The 23,399-nt window shown below is 36.3% G+C and overlaps 1 protein-coding gene across 5 annotated transcripts in view; it reads left to right on the plus strand.

Moving 5' to 3' along the window:
* ADSS2 (adenylosuccinate synthase 2) overlaps positions 1 to 23,399 on the plus strand; it is a 37,859-nt gene that overhangs the window by 13,477 nt on the left and 983 nt on the right. The window contains exons 1-12 of one of the 5 annotated variants that reach the window (XM_074579961.1): positions 1,501 to 1,523; positions 3,477 to 3,579; positions 6,622 to 6,690; positions 7,446 to 7,496; positions 9,746 to 9,812; positions 12,894 to 13,001; positions 13,306 to 13,387; positions 15,168 to 15,294; positions 16,260 to 16,414; positions 16,840 to 16,964; positions 18,033 to 18,130; positions 22,677 to 22,826. In XM_074579961.1, the coding sequence (XP_074436062.1) occupies positions 1,512 to 1,523; positions 3,477 to 3,579; positions 6,622 to 6,690; positions 7,446 to 7,496; positions 9,746 to 9,812; positions 12,894 to 13,001; positions 13,306 to 13,387; positions 15,168 to 15,294; positions 16,260 to 16,414; positions 16,840 to 16,964; positions 18,033 to 18,130; positions 22,677 to 22,826 (1,147 nt within the window). In that variant the 5' untranslated portion in view covers positions 1,501 to 1,511. Of the gene's footprint in view, positions 1 to 1,500; positions 1,524 to 3,476; positions 3,580 to 6,621; positions 6,691 to 7,445; positions 7,497 to 7,967; positions 8,154 to 8,397; positions 8,655 to 9,745; positions 9,813 to 12,893; positions 13,002 to 13,305; positions 13,388 to 15,167; positions 15,295 to 16,259; positions 16,415 to 16,839; positions 16,965 to 18,032; positions 18,131 to 22,676; positions 22,827 to 23,399 lie in introns of those variants that run through there. The other 4 variants (XM_074579960.1, XM_074579964.1, XM_074579962.1 and 1 more) reach the window with 4 other exon arrangements.

Raw genomic sequence — 23,399 nt, forward strand, 5'->3', positions numbered from 1 at the left:
TCAGCTTATACCTTGAATTATGCCCAGAGTCAATACTTGCCTACATTACAAAGATGTTGGCATTACCATCAATTTCTGAAGGAAGAAAAAAAAAAAAAAACCCAAACCAAAGCCAAGCCCCATAACCTAACAACAACCCACCTCTCTGCCTCACCACCACTAGAACTCCGAGTTCAGGTTTTTGTAATAAGAATTGTTTACCAAACCCATGTTGTGCAATATCTGAGCACACAACATGTGTACACTTTACTGCTAGTTCACTGTAAGTGTACAGTGTGAACCATTCTCTTAATATACTACAATTCCTAACTGTGTAACTATACACTTGAACTTCTACAGTTAGGGTAGCTTACCTGTAAATCAACAGCAGAATTTTGAAAACTGAGTTAATGAAATACTGTTGTTTTAATGCTTTCCTAAAATATGGTTTGAAATTAAAAATATTTTTCAAAACGATGCATTTTGACAGAATGACATCCAAAGCAGGATGGGGACTGACTTAATGTTCTACCAGAAAACTGCTATCAGTGGCACTTTTGGGATTGAATCTTTTTGCGTTGTAGGCATCATAATATTATAAACAACTAAATTCCAAGATTCAGATTTGAGTCTAATCCGAAAATAAGCATTCGGAAACCTTGAGGTGTTAGTATCTGCCCGGGTTTGAGGTAAAACAGAACCAGTTTATTTTTCAGTAATTTCAGACGGTGTGGCCTAAGTGTGTTCAGATGGCGATTCATCACACATAATGTCAAGTTTTCTGCTTGAGTCTCTAGCAAAATGCCTTAAAAGTATAACTGGTCACAGTAAACACGCAGAAATATATGTAACTAGCTTGCCTCTAGATGAGGTATGGGCTGTGCTGTGTGTGTAGTTCAGGGTTTAAAAGGTAACATGCCATTTTTCTGAGCCGTGGGGTATTTTTCAATGAGCATTGAACCAGCACACCACCAAAAACCAGCAGCTGTGTTCTATGATGAACAGAGCCTGGGTCCGCATGCTGTACACTTTACTCAAGCAGACGTGACCACTGAATTTTAAGTTACCACGTCTGAATGGCACTAGAAACTTGACAAACTCTGAGAGAGTAAGAATTTATTGTTAATCGTGATCTAACTTCTAAAATCACAAAATTTTCTTCCCCTTTATTTGACATTCATGATGCTAGTACAACTTTTTTTTTTTTTTTTTAATAAATTGAGAAGCAAAACATGAAATAAAATCATCCAGATAGTAGGGGATTTCAAATGAACAGTCATTCGCTAATTTTAGTGTTCTTTATGGGTTAGTCCAGTTTATTTATGCTGCAGTGGGAGACTTTGGACTTGTCTTCCCATTTGTAAATCACTACTACCTCAGTGTTGTACTTGGACCTGTTTATTGGATTTTCATTTAAATCACTTCAGTGCTCATGTTAAATTTGTCTAGACTGATATTAACCAGTGGATCTAATAGAGAGGAATAATTTGAAGGAATCTGATGAGGAAGAAGAAAACTACCACTTTCAGCAGATGTACTTGATTGTAAGTGCTACTTTAGTACATAGCTGTTCTTTTGTCCCCAAGAAAGGTTTTGCTTAGGTTCTCAAACACTGTGTAGAAAACCAACATCTCTTCTTTCTAAAAAAAGGCTTGTATATTTTATTTATGTATGTAACTTAATAGTTCTTAGAGTATTACCTAGTTTTGGAGTAATGTGCAGTAGCTCAAGAGTGTCAGCACTTCATTTCAAAAATAGTTTTTATGTAGCTAGTTAACATCCTTTTAAATCAAAGATGCAACTGTAGAAGTGGTAGACCACTAAATAATCTTTCTTAACAGCTACTGTTGAGTAGAAAGGATAGGAGGAAGAGGAAGGTTATTACTGAACATTTATTATTTTCTTAAAAGGATAAACTTGAAAGGCTTGCTTTATTTATGCATTCAATATGTTTCACATGTTGTGAATTGAAAAATTGTTCTTCTATGATAAAGTCAGATCATTTGTAGTGAAAACCATCTGCATCCGGAAATCTCTACAAATTCTTCAAGGTACTGTTCACTACATGGAAAAACTATGTTATATTAATAAATCATTTCAACTTTTCCTAAATTCAGGCATTTCCTTTTTTGGGTGAAGGTTTGTAAATCTCTCTGTTTCCAAAGGAGGTGGAACGACTGTAAGTCCTCAAATAAATAATGCCGAAATTCTGAGAATTTTCATTGCTAACTTCACTGAGATTAGGCTTTTACCTGAGGCACGTGTGTTGATACACATATCAGATATATGGCTTTATGTATTGCATTCATGCTTTGTAAATGTTGTGTAAGTAGCAAGTCGGTGTTGAGTCCATTACTTAGAAAAGACCTTCTGTGATACATTAGTCTGAAATATTTCAGATTTATAATTCCACAACTTAATATTTCATATAGTTTCTTTTTTCTTCTTTTCCTATAATGCCTTCAGCTTCTTTGTGCTGAAAGAAGGCTTAGATTAAAAGTCCTTCCTTTAAGGCTTTCCTTTCATGAAGCAGTTTGTTTATTTCTGGTGCAAGGTGCCTCTAAAGGATGTTCCTGTAGTTATGACAAACGGAACCATTTTGTATGTACCCTTGACTTGCACAAAGGACTCAGTCACAAGAGAGTGTAAGCTTATTTTCAAAAGTACATCAAACAAGAACTGGGGATATTTGGTAACTATTTTGTAATCTTTTTAGTTTCATAAGCCTGTCTTGACCCTGTTTAAGACTTGGTCACGGGCTTCTTTTTGTATTTTAGACATATTTTAGTTTAACAAATCTTTTAATAATCTCTTTGTGGTAATGAAAAAAGCTAGAAATGTTAAGTGTTAGTTTGATGTAAATGGCTTCCTGTAACTTACGAAACCACAATCGTCTTAGTTGCCTCTAGGTTCACTCCTTCACAGCGTGTTTCAGATACAAATGACTTGTACTATTACAGACCTCTCTTATCGCTGGGGATGTATAGAATGAATAAGTTAACTCTGCAGGTTAGTACTCATAGGAAAACATTCAAAAGAGACTTATCTTTCCCAAGAACTACATGGTTTTATGTGCTCAGTTTAACTGATGATGTTTTTTTTTCTCTGCTAACACTCTCCATAACTGTAATAGGAACCTAGTAAAACTGATGATGGCTTTTAGAAATGTTTGCATGTTCTAGAATACTTATGCTTTTCTCCAATAATTTTTAGAAACATTTTAATCTTATTCCAAGCTCTTGTACCTTTGATGAACTAAAATACTGTCCAAAGTCTATATGACAGGCGATACTGATGTTGAAATTGTAAAGTTTGACAAAACAAGTTCAGCTGATTTCCTGGGAGATCTCTGAAAGATCCTTCGTCAGTAACAGAAATGAAAGCTGCAGACTTGGAGCTGAAATCAGTTTATTCCATCGCTATACTGTGTGTTGATTTGTCTTTAGTTTCAAAAACTATTAACACTTTTTTAAATTATTATTTTTCTTCTCCCCCAGGGAGGCAATAATGCAGGGCATACAGTTGTTGTGGATTCTGTGGAGTATGACTTTCATCTTCTGCCAAGTGGGATCATCAATCCAAAAGTCACTGCATTCATTGGTAAGTGGGACATCTCTAAAAAATAGACAATACTGTAGTTACGGAATTCTGACATACTAAAATAAGAAAAGGTATCAGGACATACAGGATCAGGATTTTTCTTCCTCAGATTCCCGTAGGCCTGAATTGCTCTACTATCTTGTTGATACTGTCTTAACTCATTTGTGAAGTTTAGATTACAGAGGTTTCCTTTACTGTCTCGGATAGTTCAGCTTTGTTCTTATCTGCCCTATCAATGCAAACAGCTAGCTGCTTACCTTGTCTTCATTCTCCCTTTTATTTTCTCTACCAATTATTTCTTTTATTCTCAGAATTCCTCCCCTGTGTTTTAATCTTCAGCCCTGCTAAGTAACTACCAGTACCTGTTGAAACATAGATCTTTCCTGCCTTTTCCATTGGATTGTGAAATGAATGTTGACTCCAAAAAGACTTCTGTGCTATACTATATAGTTCTTAGCAAAATGTCCCCTCAGGGAGAGTATGTTAGGAGGTTTAGGGCAGTTGCAGTACTATGTAATGTCAGGATCTACGATTTGTTTGCTTCCTGAAAGGGGATTTAGATTGGCCTGTCTGCTGTCCCTACAAGCTTACATACCCCCTACCTCTCTTGGAATCCTGTTTGCAATCCTACGTGTTTTTTTTCCTTCGGATTGCTTGCGTGACCAACCTACTTAATAGTGCTGTGTAGCCCTTAAAATTTCCTTCTAAAAATGGAGGTAAATATAAAACATGTCTACACAGTGTTACAACTGTGCATCTGCTTGTGTGCTGTTTCACAAGTCAGGTGAGTCTCTGGGTCACTAAAGTGTTAACAGATCAACACTCCCATCCTGCTTTTTTGATAATCGGAACTCCTCTCCCTTACACAGCGTACTTCTCACAGTCAGAACTGTATTGCCATGCTCTTCCTATCACTTCTTCCTGCATATCTCATTGCTTTGAGCCTGTAGTCTTGCCTCTCAGCTTGGTACATGTGCCAAGAGTAAGTGGGTATTGAGAGTTTGCTAAACAGCATAGCAACTAGAGAGCCTCTGTTGCTAGTTACTTGATTCATAAACAGTACTTGCTGAATTCTTGAGTCCAGCTTGTAGCGACTGTGTACTTGCAGTCAGCATTAACTCTTTACTTGATGGGAATTGGTGGTTAATTGCCTCTTTATATTGTGACTTGATAGTGGGATAGTTTTGGATCAACTTGCCCTGCCTAATACTTCTACAGAAATTGAGCCAATGGGCATGGAAATAGATTCCCTCTGATGAAGGCAAGGTTGTGATGTTAACTGCTCCAGTTCTGAAGACTGTGGCAGATGATATTGTTTTTATTCTCCTCTGATGTGTTACTTTAGAAACTTATTGATTGAAAACAGTAAAAAAAAAAAAAAAAAAAAAAAAAAAAGGATGTTCATTTGCCTTGTTTTGTTTGGTGTAGACTCAGGGTTGAGTAGGAAGGACCCCATCCTTTAGAAGTACAATAGGCAGGAGAGAGCTTTTTACAAATCCTCTTGTCTGTATCTGCTATTTCTTGGTCTTGTCTCAAATCTAAAGTTTGTTCTAGCATTGTGGTTTTATTTTAACCCCAGCCAGCAACTAGGACCATGTAGCCGTTTACTCACTTCCCCTCGCCGCCAGTAGGATAGGGAGATGAGGGAGAAAAGGGAAAAAAACCCCAAACCTTGTGGGTTGAGATAAAGATAGTTTAATAGAACAGTAATGGAAGAGAAAATAATAATGGTAAAATAATATACAAAGAGAGTAATGCAATACAGTTGTTCACCACCCGATCGATGATTGATTGCCCAGCTCGTCCTGAGCAGCAATTGCAGATCCCTGCCCCCTGTCCAAGCCCCATTTATATACTGAGCATGATATCTATGCTATGGAATATTCCTTTGTCCAGCTTGTCCTGCCTATGCTATGCTTCCTATCAGCTTCTATGAGAAGCTGAAAAAGTCCTGGACTTAATATAAGCATTACTTAGCAACAGCTAAAACAATAGGCATTATCAACATTATTCTGATACTAAATCCAAAACACAGCAGCTACTAGGAAGAAAATTAACTCTATCCCAGCTGAAACCAGGACGGTTTGCCTTGTGTTTAAGATCTCTTTTGGAAAAAAATTAATTTATCTGGCTTAGGATTCCACTGAAAGGGCTTATAGGTTAAAAAAAAAAAAAAAAAAAAAAAGCAAGGCCAAAATGATTGGAGCATTATAATAGATTATTACTATTGATAGGAGTGTGCCATGAAAGTTATAGTGAAGAAGTCTTAAATATTTTGGTGTTTAGAATGCTTTTATCTATGTGAAATTAGGCAATATGCAAATAGTCTGAAATGGCAGGTCCCTTCATTCTTTAGCTAGATGTTATCATACTGATAGCTTTGGATCTAGTGATCTACTGAGTCTGGTATGACCTTAAGATGTTCAGTTTTGCTGTATGGAAATGCTCTTTCTTGGGCACTCCATGATGCTGGCTAATTGTATGAGCTAGTAGTCTTTTTCTGATCAATGTGACAGTTGTAGGAAAGCGAGCTTGCTTTCGATGGAGCTTTTTCCTCTATTATTTTTGCTAGTCTGTGAACAACCCCAGCTCTATATATGGAATATTCTGTGTCTATGTACAGCAGAAGAGTGACTGAAGGGGATGCTAGTGTTTGTAATGATGATAGAAATGTGCTAAGCTTTTAAAAAAACAATAGGGTTATTAAAATGAAGTACAAAGAGGGAAGTTAATTTTAGATATGAGGAAGAGGAAGTTGCATTCCGGACTGTCCCACGATGCTGTTACTCTTTGTCCTGATCTAAACTGAAAGTTTGTTGAGTTTATTAAAAAAGTTCAATGCATGTAGTAAGAAATGTATACGTATAAATCAGTCTTCTACAGACAAATTCCTAAGAATAAAAATTGCAATGTTTTGGAAGTTTAAAAATTTAAATAAAATACCCTGCATACAAAACATGAAGTGTCTTTGAATTGTTTGGAATTTTTTTTTTTTCTATAGTCAACGTAATTAATTAAATTTTGTGTAATGATTTTCTTCAGGAAATGGTGTTGTAATTCATTTGCCAGGACTCTTTGAAGAAGCTGAAAAAAACTTGAAGAAAGGAAAAGGTGAGAAAATTTTAAGATACTACTCGTAAAATAGTTTGTGGGGCCATCCTCAAAAGATTTAGATGGAGGATGCCTCTGTAGAGGTTACGTACAAGGTGTTTTTCCAGAACTCTGTTTAGCTGCTAGTTTCTGACAGGAGTCTTGCCAGAAGTCCCAGGCCCGCATAGGAAGACAGACAAAAGGAGTCTCTGTACAGTTTCAGAAGAGAACATGTTCTATATATGAATCATCTGCAGACATTTTCCTTTGCTTAAAGCAATGAATTTAAGAAGCGAAACAACTTGTTAAAGTGTGTTACCTGTTCATAGTCGTTTTACCTCTTACAATATTAGTGGACAATTTAATGGTACCTGTTAATGTAAACAAATGCTGTGGTAATCACTTCTCCATTCAGAACTCAGTTTTTGGATACTTCCTGTTATGTCTATGGCCACGCTTGGCAGCAGTCTGCTATAAGTGAGGTAAATCAATGGTCTAGATTATTAAAAAACAAAAAGCTACTGACTGATTGTTGAAATTGAAGAACTAATAGAATAGCTAGAATTCTTCCTCAGAATAAGCCTGACTTTCTCAGTTTTATAGGCTGGTGCCGAGTTTTAATTATTGAAGTCTAGTTTATTGCTCTGGAATGTGATTGCTCACTCTTTAAATAGATTGACTGAAGACTAAACATGAAAAGTATTGATCCTTTATACATCAGAAGACAAAAATTCTATACAAAACATAATTTGAACTATTTCATTTTGTCTTTTAAGGGCTAGAAGGATGGGAAAAAAGACTAATAATTTCTGACAGGGCTCATATTGGTAAGTTCCTGTTTGTGGTTTGTTTTTTTGATGTTTTTTATTTTTTTTTTTTTTTTTTGCTAATCTTTGTTTTCTCTGACCTTTCCACGGCAGTAAAAGCGTGACAATTTTTAGCCATCTCTTTATATAGGTATGTACGTTTCTTTGGATTAAGTCTCCACATGCAGCTTTGGTTTATTGATGATCCTAGGAAAAAAATCATTCACCACTCAGGACCCTTCCAGGATTATATTCTAGTGACTCTTTAATCCTAGTCCATAAGCATAACCTAGTCAGGAAAGCAGGTTCACTTTCCAAGCCAAAGATTAGAGGTGCAAAGCAGTCAAAAAGCAGTTCACAAGTTAATCGAATGATTCATTTCCCCCTTTGGTGTAAAAGCAATGTTGCTTGTAACAACTTTTCTGCTGGGAAACCACGTGTCTGGGTGTGACTCAAAAACTCGTGGGCTCCCTACCAAATAAATTGCCGTGCATTTCAGAAATGAGACTTTATGGGAAGGACGCTATAGGGATGGAGAGAACGGCTGCCCTCCTCGCAGGGAGCTCATCAGTCAGGCATTGATTCCAGTCTGTTTCAGACAACTCTGCAGTTCAGAGCCTGGAGTAAAATAGTGTTTAGAGTCGAAACCACCAACACAGAACTTCAGAGGCTTTTCCGGTATCACTCCTAGGACATCTTTATTACATAAATTCATCCTTTAAAGTAGATCTTTAGATATTGTAACATAATAGTTACGTAACTGCATGTATTAGGAAATGGATTTATTGCTGCTCTGGTAATCATCTTCGGATGATGCAAACTTTTTAGGTCTTTATCAGATAAAAGCTTATTACACCAGAAAAAAGGTTTTGCTTTTGGTTTGGTTGTTTTGGTTTTTTTAACTGATCTGGAATAGCTTAGTGAGTGAACATGTTGTTTCAGAATAAGTATGTTTTTACTTTGGAGTAACTACTGAGTTTGAAATAGTTGAGTAACTGTTCCGAAGTTACTAAAATTGTTTCTGATATTAGAATTGCTGTAGGTGAATTACTTGGAAGTGACCAGATTATTAGAAAAACTCTTCTGCGATGATTATATTGCAATGGTAATACTGTGAGGTTTTCATAGCTAAAACGGACCAGTTATTGACTGTCATTCGTAAGCATTCAACCTTTTAACGTAAGTGAACTTTCACAATGCTTCTGTTTAGAAAGTTCTGGTGACAGTCTGGAGGTCTGTTGCCATGACAAATATACCTTCTCTAAAATGGATATTGGTGATCTGTGAATGATTAGTCTGTAACAAAAGATCAACCAAAAATAGGTTCAAGCTGCTGGGGATAATCTAATCCTTTAAATTACAGGGATATGTGGAAATAAACACAAAAGTAAATCGGTAAGGCAAACAAGGAAAACCAGCTCTTGTTCTAGGCGAGTAGAGTCTTGTTAAATGAGTCTCTCTCTTGCAAGTTTTCAGTTTTCCTGTGTAATGTGTAGATTAGTAGTTTAACTTTCAGGAGATAGTACTCAAGAAAAATAAACTGGCTTCTGTTAACCTGCAAACTGTATTTGACATGAGTCTTGTCAGATTTTTTTTTTTTTTTTTTTTTGCTTTTATGGTAGAAAAAGAACTGGTACAAGGAATACTTTGCATAGTCTTTGTCATTAATAATATGTAATGCTTTGAAAAAATAACCAGGGCTTGTGAAGATGACTTCTGTTTACATAACAGACATCAGTGGGAGCTGTTGTATTTCCAAATGTATTTTAATGTATGTTGTCTAAAACATAAAAATAAAATGGTTTAAGAGATATTTAGAACAAATGAGAATGTTTATTTAAAGTTCCCACCTTAAATTTCAGCAGTATGACATTTTTTACCATAATCTGTTTTCCAGGTTTTTTTTTTTCAACTGCATGTTTTTGTTGTCTCTACATTCTTTTGGGCCACTACAAAGCTGAAATGGCTTAGTTATTCTATGGGAGGTATATACACATCTGCAAGTATTCTACAAAATAAACCCTTAAACAAAAAAAAAAGAAAAAGAGAAAGTCTGTGAAAAACTTCAGAACTCTTCCCTGTGAAAAAATTTAACTTGTAAAAAAGGAGGGGAAAAAACCCCTCTCTTGTCATTTTATTTGCCTGTCTTCAGTGTGTATATTTTTGTTTTCCACATTGATAAACAGGGCTAGAGTTAGTTTGAAGAAATTGTTACTGACAATTTGTAACTTGCTTCACACAAATTTCTCAAGTTATTTTTATTTTCTTAGTATTTGATTTCCACCAAGCTGCTGATGGCATCCAAGAACAACAGAGGCAAGAACAAGCAGGAAAAAAGTAGGTAGTTTTATTTTGTCAAACATAGGATGACTTAGTGCAAACATATGACTTAATACATTGGATTTCTGTTATTGTTTGTCATCGAGTTTAAAAAAAGTGTTAATTATCCTTGTAAATCTTCAGCGTGGAGTATGCAGGGATCATTACTTACACTTTTGTCCTCAAGTGGCTAGCAAAAGATTATGTTCTTAATGAAAGGGCTGTATCTTGGTATTTTGCCTTATGAAAAAGTTTCTAGTTCCTAATTAGCTTTATAAAAAAGGGTTCCTGCTTCCTAATGTTTTAATTGTTTACTGGAGGTATTTGTTTTTGTAAAGATATATTTCTTTTTATGAAGATTGAAGGACCCCTTTGACATCTCCAAATAACCGAAAGGTCTGATATGACTAATTTGGTATCTCACGATGCTTCATAGTCAGAAGTGCATGTAAATGTTCACATTGTCTACTACAGGCTGCTAGTAACTTCCTGAAGCTTTTAAAACTTTCAGAAACTATCTGCTGTGTTTCTAACTCATGGTTTCCAAGCAGCTTGCTAGTTGTTGGGGAGGGAGAAAAAGCTGGAAGAATTAACTGTGACATGTCTACAGCTGGAAAGTAATGCAGTTCTGTAGGCTTCTGAGATACCAGTAAATTTAATCTGTCTTTTGTGAAGTTTGCCTATGTGGGTGAAAAGTAATTCAGTCTTCCTTACTGAGATCTGTAAAACATGTCATCCATGACAATAACCTGTAAGAGTGTATCTGATTTGGGCATACCTTGCTTCACACAGATTGCTATTGAGTAATAATTTGTCAGTTATTCTTAATTTTCACACTTCACTGGGCTGTACTGGCTGTCTTGTTACCTGTTATTTTAGGAATTGAAAAGTAAGCAGGAAGAACCTACATATACGTATATGGAAGAATATGCATATATTTTTTAATGAGCCAGTGTGTGTCTATCAGCTATTTTTGTATGTTTATGGAGTGCAGGCTAAAAATGCTATATGACAATATTTGCAATTAAAACACTGTCAGTCACTCAGCTACTGTGAGAAGGAACCACTTCATTAGTTAGTGTTAAAAGATTGTAAGGGAAAGCCCGATGAAGAAATAACCACTTTTTTGCAATTACTTCATTTGTTTCAAAGAAACCCAAAGAAAAAAAGTTACGTTCAAAGCCGAAATTCTGCAACAATCTTAGTTTCCAAGCTTGTTAAAACTGCTGATGGATTGAAAATACTAAGCTATCTATTTCCTCCTAAATTTTAGGGCTCTCTAAGTGACTGTAATGGGGGACTTACTACTACAGGCTAGCTAAGAACAGGCTATCATAAACTCGTTATCAAAACACTGTCTCCTGTTTGTTGGGGGTGGGGAATTGAAATAGCCTGCTAGCATGTCTAACTGCAGATTTGACTGCATAGGATATTTGGTATTAAAATTCTTTTGTGTCTAACACTTCAAAGTTGATCACGATAAATAGTAAGTTTATTTTTTATTTTAACTGAATGCTTTTATCTGTTCAAATGTAGTTCAGAAACAGTCACAAGTAAGGTTCATGTAGCTTCCCTTGCAGAAAGGTTATAGAAAAGGTAATCTAATACAGTATATTATGCTTAGACAATTGTTTTAATTTCTATAAACACAGTGTTCTGACAGCTTAACTCTTTTATGAATTGGCGTGTTTTAACGAAACAAAAGAAATAGAAACCAACCTCCTTAAAAAAATTCTCTGTGGAGGGTATGAATCGGGCTGGAGTCAATTATTTAAGCCACAATGTCCTGCTCTTGTTAAATAATACTGTGTGATGCAAAGTTGATTAGAATGTCTTTCTTTTCAGCCTGGAGGCAAACGTATCACTCCCAGAGATTACTCGGTATTGAGTCTAATTGGAAGAATTTGTTTTTTCCCAAAATTATTGTTTTGAATCTACTCCAAACTACTAATGATGTAACGAAAATGAATTATGTACTGATTATGAACTGTATTTCAGTTCACTCATATCAGTTGATACCCTTTAACATAAAGTTTAGCTATGACCTGTACCTTCCACTTCAAATGGAGTTCCTCTTGAATTGAGTTATGGTATGGCACCTTCAAGGCAGTTTGAAGAAATCTGGGCCACTCCACGTATGCAGAATTTATAATTGAAGAAGATAAGGCTTTGTGTGTCTGCTCAGGGGAGAAAAAAAACCCAAAAAACAGTTAAAACTGGGTGCAAAACTAAGCTTAGCAGTGTACAGCCCACTTCTGAAAATGCTGCACGCTTGTTCACTTCTTTAAAAGTTACTTAATCTTTTGAGAGCAATGGGGAAGATGTTTGACAATCTGCTTACGATGAGTGCAGTTTGGCTCCATTTTAATAGCTATTTAGCAAGACTCTGGCAGAAGGCACTTTCTGAACTAGCTGTACTTCTCTGACAGTAAAGTCAGCACAAGCAGGTTGTATCTTAGGATATCACTGACGTTAGCTGGAAAATGCTTTTCAGGCAGAGTGGGTAGGTAAGGGTAAGAAAAAGAATTCAGGTTTTCAGAATTGGCTGCAGTGGACAAATCTATTCCTGAACCCTGTCTAACTTAACAGCTTTTTGAGTATCATTGTCACTCTTAGATGCTCAGCTGTGTTTTCTGTTTTCCTGGCTCCAGCTGAGGTGTTCAGAATTAAATATTTCTTACATACAAACTTGAAAGCCATACCGTTGGTGCTGTTGCTTTATGGAGGACTGTCTTCAGGACAGTTTTTTAGGGAGGTGTTTAGTTAGTTTCAGTTCATAATACTGAAGGTTGTTGTCTTGGCATTCAGTTCCCTAAGTATAAAAGTTCAGAATTGTTTACAAATAAATATGTAAGAGTTCACTAAAGTATAAAAAGTTACTGGTTTGAAAAACAGAAGGTTAACACATTTATGTCTATAGACAGTGATATTCTGAAACTAAGCTGCATATTAAAGTATCTCATGTTTTAAATGCTTAAAACAAGATTCTAAATGCTCGCAATTAACAGCATTTCCTTTTATGCTAAGGATGGATTGGCTTTAAAGAAAAAACAACTTAGTTTTATATCAGTAATAACTCCTGTTGTTATCTTTTGAAAGTTTGGGAACTACCAAGAAGGGAATTGGTCCAGTATATTCTTCAAAAGCAGCTCGAAGTGGACTCAGAATGTGTGATCTTGTTTCTGACTTCGATGAATTTTCTGAGAGGTAATTTCTGTATTTTAATGCACGGTTGTAACCATAGTTCTCGGTTTCTGGGTTAGTACCCTGTGTAAGCAATTACATCTCCTTGCAGTTACTTTTTAAATTAAAATTTATTTTAAAATATGAAAATAACTTTATTTATAACTTTATTAACTTATCTATTTATAATTATTAAAATATTTTATTGTTTGAAATTGTTTAATGACCAAATAATTGCAGATATGTAACCAGCAAAACCGAAGGTTGGTGGGGGCATGAGGAAGAAACAAAAAACCAAAAACCTTAGTGAAGCATTTTTGCCTTCCAGGTTCAAAGTGTTAGCCAATCAGTACAAAGCGATATATCCTACCTTAGAGATAGATATTGAAGGGGAATTGAAAAAGCTCAAGGTAAGCCTGCTTCTGTCTGTTAAATGATATAATCACTGTGAGCAGCTACTGCTATATAAATCTCCTGGCGACTGATGCTTGTGCTTGTGTGAGGAGTTAAAACATAATACATATCATGAGAAATTGGTATGTATCAATTCTAAAGAGCCTGGTAGCATCCTTAAAGACACTTCAAAACTTGGTTTCAAGAGAAATATTGTAAGCTTTAAAAAAAAAAAAAAGGCTTTGTAGGGAGAATTATTTTGACTCCCACTTGCTTAAACATACTGGCTGGGAGGAAAATACCCAAGATTGTAGCTGGGGAAGGTATGTTTCATCGTAAAGCAGAATATTAATTCCTTCGGTCAGAAACTTAAGAACTGAAGTAAATTATTATTCTAAGTGATAAGCCTTAAGGGAAAAAAATATTGTCTAACAACATAGAGAAATGTAAGTTGATAGCAGCAGAACTAATGAAGCCCGATTGCCAGCAAACTAGTCTTGTGGTTAATTATGAATTCTGATTTGATGTTTTCCCTGCAATTGGGACAGTTGCAAGATTTCTCGCTAGTATTAATTTTCTTATGTCTTGTAGTGCAATTTTTGTGGTACGCCCAAGTTCTTATTTGAAAAAAAATTGTCAGGTGTCTTACCCTTACCCAGCCATTTTGTTCATGTGTTTTATAGAAACCTAACTGTATGACCCCTTAAAAAACTTCAGCCAAATTTGGTAAATTGTTTAAAACCATTGAGGTATGTTGGACCAGGGGAGGGGGTGCACAGTTACATGTTTAATTTTTTCAGGAAATCAGGCCAAATAAATCATCCTTCTTGTATCTTCAGTTGCCACTAAACTCAGTTTGCCAGCACTAGAATGGAGTATATGGGAGTTCTTAGCACTTCTGTTTGTCTTATTTTTAATAATACTTATTATACATGTTCAGTTGTAGTATTTTTATCAATATATAGACCTAAAAATTGGTTACAATTGAGTATTTTATAATGCTTTATAGTTTACTTAATACACATTAGGATCACAGAATAGCTGCAATTCATTGTTAGGGTGGAAACATAATATATGTATTTGTAGCTTGAGGAAAATTGCTTGCACTGAATGTTTGTTTTGTGCCAATGCACTTGATTAAATTCTGAAACACAAAAAGTCATATTTCATGTGAAGTGAATCATTAGAATGAGAACTTCCGTGTGTTCTCATGGGGGAAAAAGGCTGTCTACCAAGTGTTAATCTGAACATTACTGGCTTCTTACTTCCAGCTACTCAGTGGCATTCAGGCACTTGACCCTTAATTCCAATAAATAACTCTTTACTTTTACTTACAAACATACCTGTGTATATATGTATCACAAATTAATACTGCTTTACAATTGTGTGCATTTGTTGGCTTCAGATGGCCAGAAGTGGAACTCCCCACATGCTGGTTCTGGAGGAGAAACTTTGAACAGTTGGAAACGAAATACCAAATACAGCAAAGTATTGTGACTATACTCAAGCTTGCATATTTCTAAAGGATTTCAAAAGTTTGGATTTTTTTCTTTTTGTTCCCCCTCTTTTTTTCTTTCTTTCCTCCTCGGAAGAGCATACATGTCTATTGTGTAAATCTGATACTAATGTTCTTCCTTCCCTTCTTCACACATTATGGCATATCTAGCATTTCTTTATGTTTGCTTTTCCTTTTCAAAAGGAATACAAGCATTGTTATGAGAGAGCAATAGCACTTGTACTCTGGCTGGCTTTATCATAATGAAATTATACTATACAGTAGTCTTTTGTATTATTCAGGGCTGCATGGAAAAAGTAAAACCAATGGTAAGGGATGGTGTATATTTCATGTATGAGGCTTTACATGGACCACCAAAGAAGATCTTAGTAGAAGGTGCAAATGCAGCACTGCTGGACATAGATTTTGGTAGGTATAACCTTTTTGAGACACACATTGCTATATACTTATGTTGTGAAAGAGGAACGCTAAATGTAAACTCTTCCGTGCTTAGCTGTTTGTATGGCATAAGTGTTTTATATTTTGGAAGACCAGTATTCTCTATGACTATGACTAGCAAATAATTGAGGCGTGGGGGGGAATTTTTTAATCGAATTATTTCAAAAAGCTTTAGACTCTCCCAAGGTTAACTATTTGAATGACAGTAACGATCAGGTAACTTTCCTTAAATAGAGTGCAGCTACTACTTCAGTTTCTATAAATTTCATATGAAATAACTCACAGTTGTACACATCTATGTATACACTTGAGAAGAAAAATGGAGGGCTTTGAGAGGCAAAGTGTGTGAGCAAAATTGTTCTTTCCAGAATTCTAAAGTTCTTTGCAATTTCTCATAATGTGCTGACCAGTTTGTAGAGCTTGTATTTTATTTTTTTCTCCCAAAATGAAAAATGGTAAACCTGTATTTTGTAACCTTTTAATACCATTTTCTTAAGAGTCTCCCTTCAAATTTTCACATTGTTCTTTAGTGAGTGTATCTTATATGCAAGGCATGGATTTCTGGTGTCTTATTCCAATTTTTTGAATTGTATGATCATTCGGTACTGTTATGGAGTCAACTTTTGCCTCAGTACCAGTTGAAGTGATAATATTTCTCCCTTTTTCAATAAAGAAGGATCAGACAATGTGCGTGTAAAGCTAAGAGCTCATTAAATATGTTCTTGATTGATGTGATCTTGATATGATTGATATGATCAAGCTATGATCTTGAAAAAAAAATACATTTTTTGTGTGTTTTGTTTTTTAGCATTGTAAAACCTAGGTAAGTGCAATGCAAGTACTGTTCCCCACCAGGTTAGGTTTATTATTATTATTTTTTTTAATAGTTTAAAACCAGTGTTCTAATAAGTTTTTAAAATCAATTCTTTTAATAGGCACATACCCTTTTGTGACTTCATCAAACTGCACAGTTGGAGGTGTGTGTACAGGTCTGGGCATGCCACCACAGAATGTCGGGGAAGTGTACGGAGTTGTGAAAGCATATACAACGAGAGTTGGAATCGGTGCCTTTCCTACAGAACAAGATAATGTGAGTATTATCAGCCCTAGATGTGACCTGTAACTGGGTGACATAACTTGGTGTGTCTGCCTTATGTTAAAACAATGTTAAATATAGGTAGATGACAGTGTGTTTGGATATCTCATCCTTCTGATTCTAGACTGAGTTTACAGGAGTGCCAGATCTGATTGTCAGTCTGTCAGACCTTCCTATGGAATAGAAGGCTAGAGCAGGAATAAATTTTGAAACATTTGCTCAGACAGCATTCTCGTAGAATGAATTAGAAATAGCATTTTGTGTTTCTGTTTTCATCCCAATGGACAACTTTGTGAAAAATTGGGGGAGAACTTTGAAGGTAATTCACAGTATTGTAAAATGTTAAGTATACACCTGTATGATGTATTGCAAATTAAAAAAAAAAAAAAGGCTCATGTAATAGTATTGCTTTTTGTTAGGAAATTGGAGAATTGCTGCAAATGAGAGGTAAAGAGTTTGGTGTTACAACTGGTAGAAAGAGAAGATGTGGCTGGCTGGACCTTGTGTTACTCCGATATGCCTACATGATTAATGGATTTACTGCGTGAGTTATTTTGACAGCTTTGCTGGCAACTTGACGTAAAATCGGGAAATGCTACAGTTACTGCAAATTGTACATGTACTCGTTAGTAACATTTAGACTGTTAGTATTGATGATTGGTTTGATATTTTGATAAATGAAGTGTCCCTCACTTTTCCTAGCATAAGTGTTTTTACATTTGACACTTTTATGCTCATAAATTTTTCTTTCCTTTACTTGCAGTGTATCATTATTTCTCATTTAAAATGATCCAAGAAGCATTATGTATCTCAGTACTTGATGCTTCAAACTACCCTAACCCCTGCCATTCCACCAAACCCAAACCAAATCAAATGCATTACAAGGGCCTTAAAACCTGATATAGTTTGTGGGGTTTTGTTTTGTTAGTTTGTTTTCAAAATAAGACAGATGGGAAACCATCAGTATCTTCAGCAGTCTGTGTAAATGTAGAAAATTTGGATATGACTTGGGATTTTAATTAAAATGAAAAATAGATGTCTGAAACAAAACTGGTATAAAATTTCTAGTAGGTCAAACTGTAATACGTGCTTTACTTGAATTGTCCTGTTTTTCTTGTTCTTTGTGTTTTTTATTTAAAATAGGATACAGCCAGGTATTTACAGAGCCAGTGTTTGATTATTTCGCTGCCTTCACTGTAGGACGGGAACATTTGGCAGGGGACAGGAACAGACAGCACCAGGCATCATGCTATGAAGCCATCTCAAATGAATGGTCATAAAGTATCTTAGCAGCACCCTGACCAATTAAAATTCTAACACTTAAAGCTATAGACCAGTCGCTTTAATTGGAGAATACCTGTTCTTTGAATTTTGCCGTTTTCTGGTAGTATTAGATTTAAGGACACAACAGAAAGGCTGTTTAAGGTTTTTTTGGTGTTTTTTTTTTTTTTTTTGAGTCACACCAGATAAACAGTTTAGGGCCACGTGAGCTATTTTTCTAAGGAAAGACAATGACAATGTGCAGGAATCAGTTTTTCTTTCGGTATTTTTCCAATGGGATTAGAGTTGAGAGTTGTTGAACTTGTTTAATTGGAGTAATGTTTCTTTATAGATTGGCGCTTACCAAATTGGATATCTTAGATGTATTTCCAGAAATCAAAGTTGGTGTTGCATACAAACTAGATGGTGAAATCATACCTCATTTTCCTGGTAAGACTGTTTGATTAACAATTTTAGATTTTGGTGAAATGTACAAGTAAAAGTCAAACGCATTTAAGTAAAACTTACGACAGGAATGTGTTATTTCAGCATCAAGCCATTAATGGTTTCCCAGATGCACCAGAGACACCTTTACCACACCTGTACCTGGGACCTAAAGACACCTGTACCAAATACTGTTGTTTGTCTACTAGAAAGATGCAAAGTGCTACGTAAAGCTTCTTACATGTGAATGTTACTGCTTTATCCTTTTCCTTTAATAGAGCCTGCATTAGCTTCGAGCTAAGTTGGAAGCTCGTTTCACACTCTAAACCGGTGTCTTATTCCTACTACTGTATTCATCCCCTCCTCTAGCAGGACAAATCTTCCTTTAAGTATGCAGTGAACCACATGAGAGAACCAATACAGTTGAAAAGCCAGGTTTTTCTCTCCCTGTGTTATTTTTCTAACAGTTCAGTTCCCTTTAATGGTTCACAGAGCAGCCAAAACCCTGTCACACCTACGCAGTGGAAAAGAGGGAAAAAGGGTGGGGGAGGAAATGAGCTATTAGTTTAGATGAAAGCAAGACTATTTTCTAATGCAGGACCAACGTACATCAGCTTAATGTGATAGAAACTGTAGCTCCTGATGAGGACAGTGGTCATTTTAGTGATCGCTTTTACCTGAAAATTGTATCTGCCTGTTAAAATGTTCAGGTATCACAAACCATTGTTTTCATGGGTAATGTATCTTTTTCAGTTTGCTATAGTAGAGATACTCCAGAAAAAGGAAGAACATGAACCAGTACTAAAGATTGGTCTTTCTAATTTTCTAATGTGTGCATAGAGGCATAAAAGTTTCCATTTTAGTTGCTACCTCAGCGTTTGGGGCTGGTCACAGGTTATAATTTTTCATATGATATCATCGGCAGAGAACTTTTTGTGGATGAGGAGATTAACTCTAGTAATCAGGTAGAACTCACAGCAGGATTTATGTAGTATAAAGATGTAATTACGTATAAAGGAATAAGTGATGATCTGCCAGTTGTCCTTGAAAATAGCACATATCCGTTGGGGAAATTCTGAAGGAGTTAACAAAAATATCTTCTGTTTCTCCGTGTGCCTGGTGGAGTTCTCCAACTGATTTGCCCTCCAGGATCTTCAAACAAAAGTGACATTTACAATCTGAATGCATACTGAATGACGTGGCATAGGCTTTTATTCAGGAAATTTAGTGGTCATCTTGCAGTAAACCAGGGAATGCTTTTCCTTTTTTAAGACTCTCATATTCCCTGATTGATACCATTATCAAAATATTAAGGAAATTTGGGTGTACTTTAGATGGCCTTTGAACGTAATGGAGATTACACGTTTGAATTGAGAACTACTCGGTAAGTGCTTCATCTGTAGCCCTGTCATCTAACTTGGGGGCTATTTGGACTGTCTTCTGTTCAAGTCAGAGGAACTTCTCTGGCACTCCGTCATTAAAGATGACATAAACAGGTGGCCATGTTTTCCAGTGCTGAGACTTCAGTGATTACCCCTTATTATGTCTCTTAGATGGGACCAGGATCTTGTTACTACTCCTGAGGACAGATTTTTGCTCCCTGTGTATGCCCAAATAACAGGTAGACCTTTGGTCATAGCAGCACAGTGTGTCTCACCTGCCTGTTTTTCTTCGCTGTGTGAACAATTAAGAATTATGGTAGGAATTTAGTAGGCGCTGTTGTCTTTGCTGTTCACACGCTGCCTTCCTTAAGTGTCAGGAAGGAGTTATAGCTGAACTTCTGGTAAGCTGGAAGATGCTGTCTCTCACAGTGCCTCTGTGTTCCATGCCTCGCTCTTTGCTATACTCCTCAACATTTGGCAGCATTTCCAGCACATATGCTGCAGGTTACTTATTACCCCTGACGTAAAAAACAAAAGGTAACTTTCTTCCCACTTCGTGTTTTGTAGACAATTAGATTATTTCTGATGTCTGCATTTCTGCATGCTGTGCACTTGTGTGATTTATTTATTTTTTTAAAACTTGCCACTTTGGCATTTTGAATTTAATTTAGAAGAGATCTAGTCTGGGAATCTCTTGCTGGCAGGGTATTTCTTTCTCTCTCCCCTCCCACTCTCTTGGAGATGTTAGTGATTTACCCTTCTTGTGAAATGACTGTCACTAATTTAGGAGCACACACAGTGCCCACCATCTCAGAAAAAACATGCCATATTTCATATATTGTTCCGTTTTCCAGCTGGATCAGAGAATCATACGAGTCTCACTCTGTTTTTTTAGCTTAGATTTCTGTGGGCATTTCATAATCTTCTGTTGAGAAAGAACTGAAAATGTCTTGTAAATCTACAGCTGATTTCAGTTGGTATCACCGAGGCTGTAGTTGTTTGCTATGGAGCTGGTCGGTGTCTCCGTTTCTGCTCTGTCATAGGAGTTTATGAAAGAAAGATGGAACTCCCTGCTAGCTCTGAGCTGATCGGATTAAAAGGAATGTGAAAGCCATGGTCTAGTTCTGCTGGTGTCTCCTGTCCAGGCTCAAGCATCAGTTGATCCCAGCACGGACTAACACAACCTCTAGCTCAGGAGACTTTGAAAACACAGATCCTTAGGAAATTGGGAGATTAATTTGGAGAAGCTTTACTTCATGCTTGCCTTTTCTTCCTTTTTTTTTTTTTTCCTTCTGCTCTTTTCTCGGGCATCTACTGTAGATTAAGGAGCTAAGACACTGTGCTTAGATGCACCTTTGGCCTGATCTATATGACTGGTTTTATGTTCTGTTTCTGGAAATTGCTGGATGGAGGATCATTCTCTTACAAATGGTGCCAAGATCCCAAATTTCAGCTATTCTTTTTGAGTTGGAAGTAATATCATATCATTTGCTCTCCAAATTACAGTACCAGACTACCAGATACTATTATTTCTGCTCTCTCTGTTATCTAATTCAGCTGTTAATAAGGAATATTCCAGAAAGCCTAATAGGTAATTCCCCTAAGGGAAGAGCTGAGAGAAATCTGGATGGTGACTACATCTGTTACTACACTGAGTTTATGGCTTATCTGTACCCACACATCATCTTTTATCACACCTGCTGGAGTGAAATGAGAGAATCACTTGAAACATCAAGAAATTTATCCCTTCTCTTTCTTCTTCCCCTTTGGGGAAATAAGGAATTGAACTAATAGAAGTAATGGAAGACTGTAGGCAGGATTAGACCATTCACTTCTAAGTGCTTTCAGCTTTCTCCCAGCTAGCTTCATCAGAGAGGCTTCAAAGTGAAAATGCCTCTATATATAGCTATTGTATTTTACAGATCGCCTGGACAGCAGACAATACCTCAGTTGTTACTGCTGATGACATTAAAGAAAGTGCTTATCCTAGGCCTCTGCAACCCAACATCCTTAATGTGCCTGTCTGTCTGTCCTGATCACAAGTATTGATTCCGGATCATTTGCCTTAACCTGTGAACACCTCAGTCTGAAAATTGTGCGTTTTCTCACTGTTGTAGGCTTTAAAGTCAGTGGAGCATAGTCCACTTTCACCCTTACTCAAAATGCCTGGCTCATGAAGGCTGTCCTTACAACATTGCTACTATCGAACCCTTACCTGCGCCAGGACAAATTATGCAATATTACGAGCCTGAGTTTGTTGGCTGTGCGCACGCAGGAAGGGATTAGCTATGGTTTTGTATTTGCACCTCTACTCTGCCTCTTGCACCTAAACCCCTTTCCCAGGTTGACTAGCTTTCTTTGCAGGACTGACTTAATCCGAGACATGGAGCCTATGTGACGTTAATTACAGTGCCTTTGGCAAAACCCTGTCTTTTTCAGGAAGGCAAGAATGCCTGACACCTCCCAGTGTTACTTTTTTATCAATGTATTTTGACCATTTTCAGGCTTAAGCCTTTTGTTCCACTGCCCAGTGTCATTCCAATACTAATGTTCAGATAGTTACTGGAATGATTCAATTCCAGAGCAATGTGCTTACCTTCTTTTCCAGTACTTGAAATCCTCACAGAATTCCGAGTTAATGGAATTGTAGCAAGTTACCAAATGAAGGACAAAAGGAATATACTCATTGCTTCGATAACTATGTTTAGGAGAAAGTACACTCCTATGCCATTTTAAAACATGTTTTAACTGCCTGATACATACAAGCTGGTTCCTAATTTTGTTTTCACGTCGCAAATTCCCTCATGAAGGGGGAGCTGAATCTTGGTATGTGTTCAGCAAAAAAAAAAAAAAATCAACACTTTGGGGAATTACTTTTCCTGAAAAGCTGTTTTCTGAACTGAAAAGATTGTAGTTTAACCAAAATATATGCATGTGATTGAGTACTGTAATTCCTGAAGTCTAAGTCCTGATAGTTACTGGATTATTATTTTTTCCTCCTCTGCTTATATTAACAAAACAGGACACTTCAGCACCTTCAGTGCTGGATTATCTTATGAGTAAACCTCTTTGTATAAGAAAAGAATAAAGAGCTTTATAGTTATGCATTTAGTGGTGGAAAATATATAATCTTTGTAGACATAATATTTTTGTTCCTGTTTGCTTCTCAGCCAACCAGGAAGTCTTAAATAAAGTAGAGGTTCAGTATGAGACACTCCCAGGATGGGATACGGACATATCAAATGCAAGGACTTTTGATGAGCTGCCTGTAAATGCACAGAATTATGTTCGCTTTATAGAGATGGAGTTGGGTGTTCCTGGTAAGTAAAAACAGATTTTTGTTGTTGTTGTTTTGGTTTGTTTCCTGCTTCAGGAAACCTATCTTGTACTTTGCCTTAATGAACATTCAAAACGTTGAAAACTGTTTTGTAGCTGTGCTTAATTCTGATGTACCTGGTGATACTTGTACTTACTGTTTTATTTCTTTTTGTCTATTTAGCTGGTGAATTGAAAATTTTCAAAAGTTTCAATATGCATTCTTTCTTTGGCTTATACTGTAGTTCTTGTTCAAGTGAGACTTCTATAACTTAAGTGTTTTGCAGGTTGGTTATGATAGGGGTTAAGCTCCGCTGCCATTATCAAGTCAGTGGGACTACTGGTATATTAATGTGATTAAATACATGTGACAGTAAGAGGTCCTAAACTAACAAATTTCTCTTATGCTTAACAAATTTCTCTTATGCGCCCTAATAAAGATGATCCTGTGGTTCCATTCCAAAGCTGGGACTTAAGAGATGCTGCAAATCTTTACTTTTCTGACAGTTTCTTTGTATCTTTTTTCCTATTATCTGGAAAACTGGTTTGTTTATAAGGCAGCTTCAGGACTATTCCTG

The sequence above is a fragment of the Larus michahellis genome, chromosome 3, assembly GCF_964199755.1.
Source record: "Larus michahellis chromosome 3, bLarMic1.1, whole genome shotgun sequence".
Classification (NCBI taxonomy): domain Eukaryota; kingdom Metazoa; phylum Chordata; class Aves; order Charadriiformes; family Laridae; genus Larus; species Larus michahellis.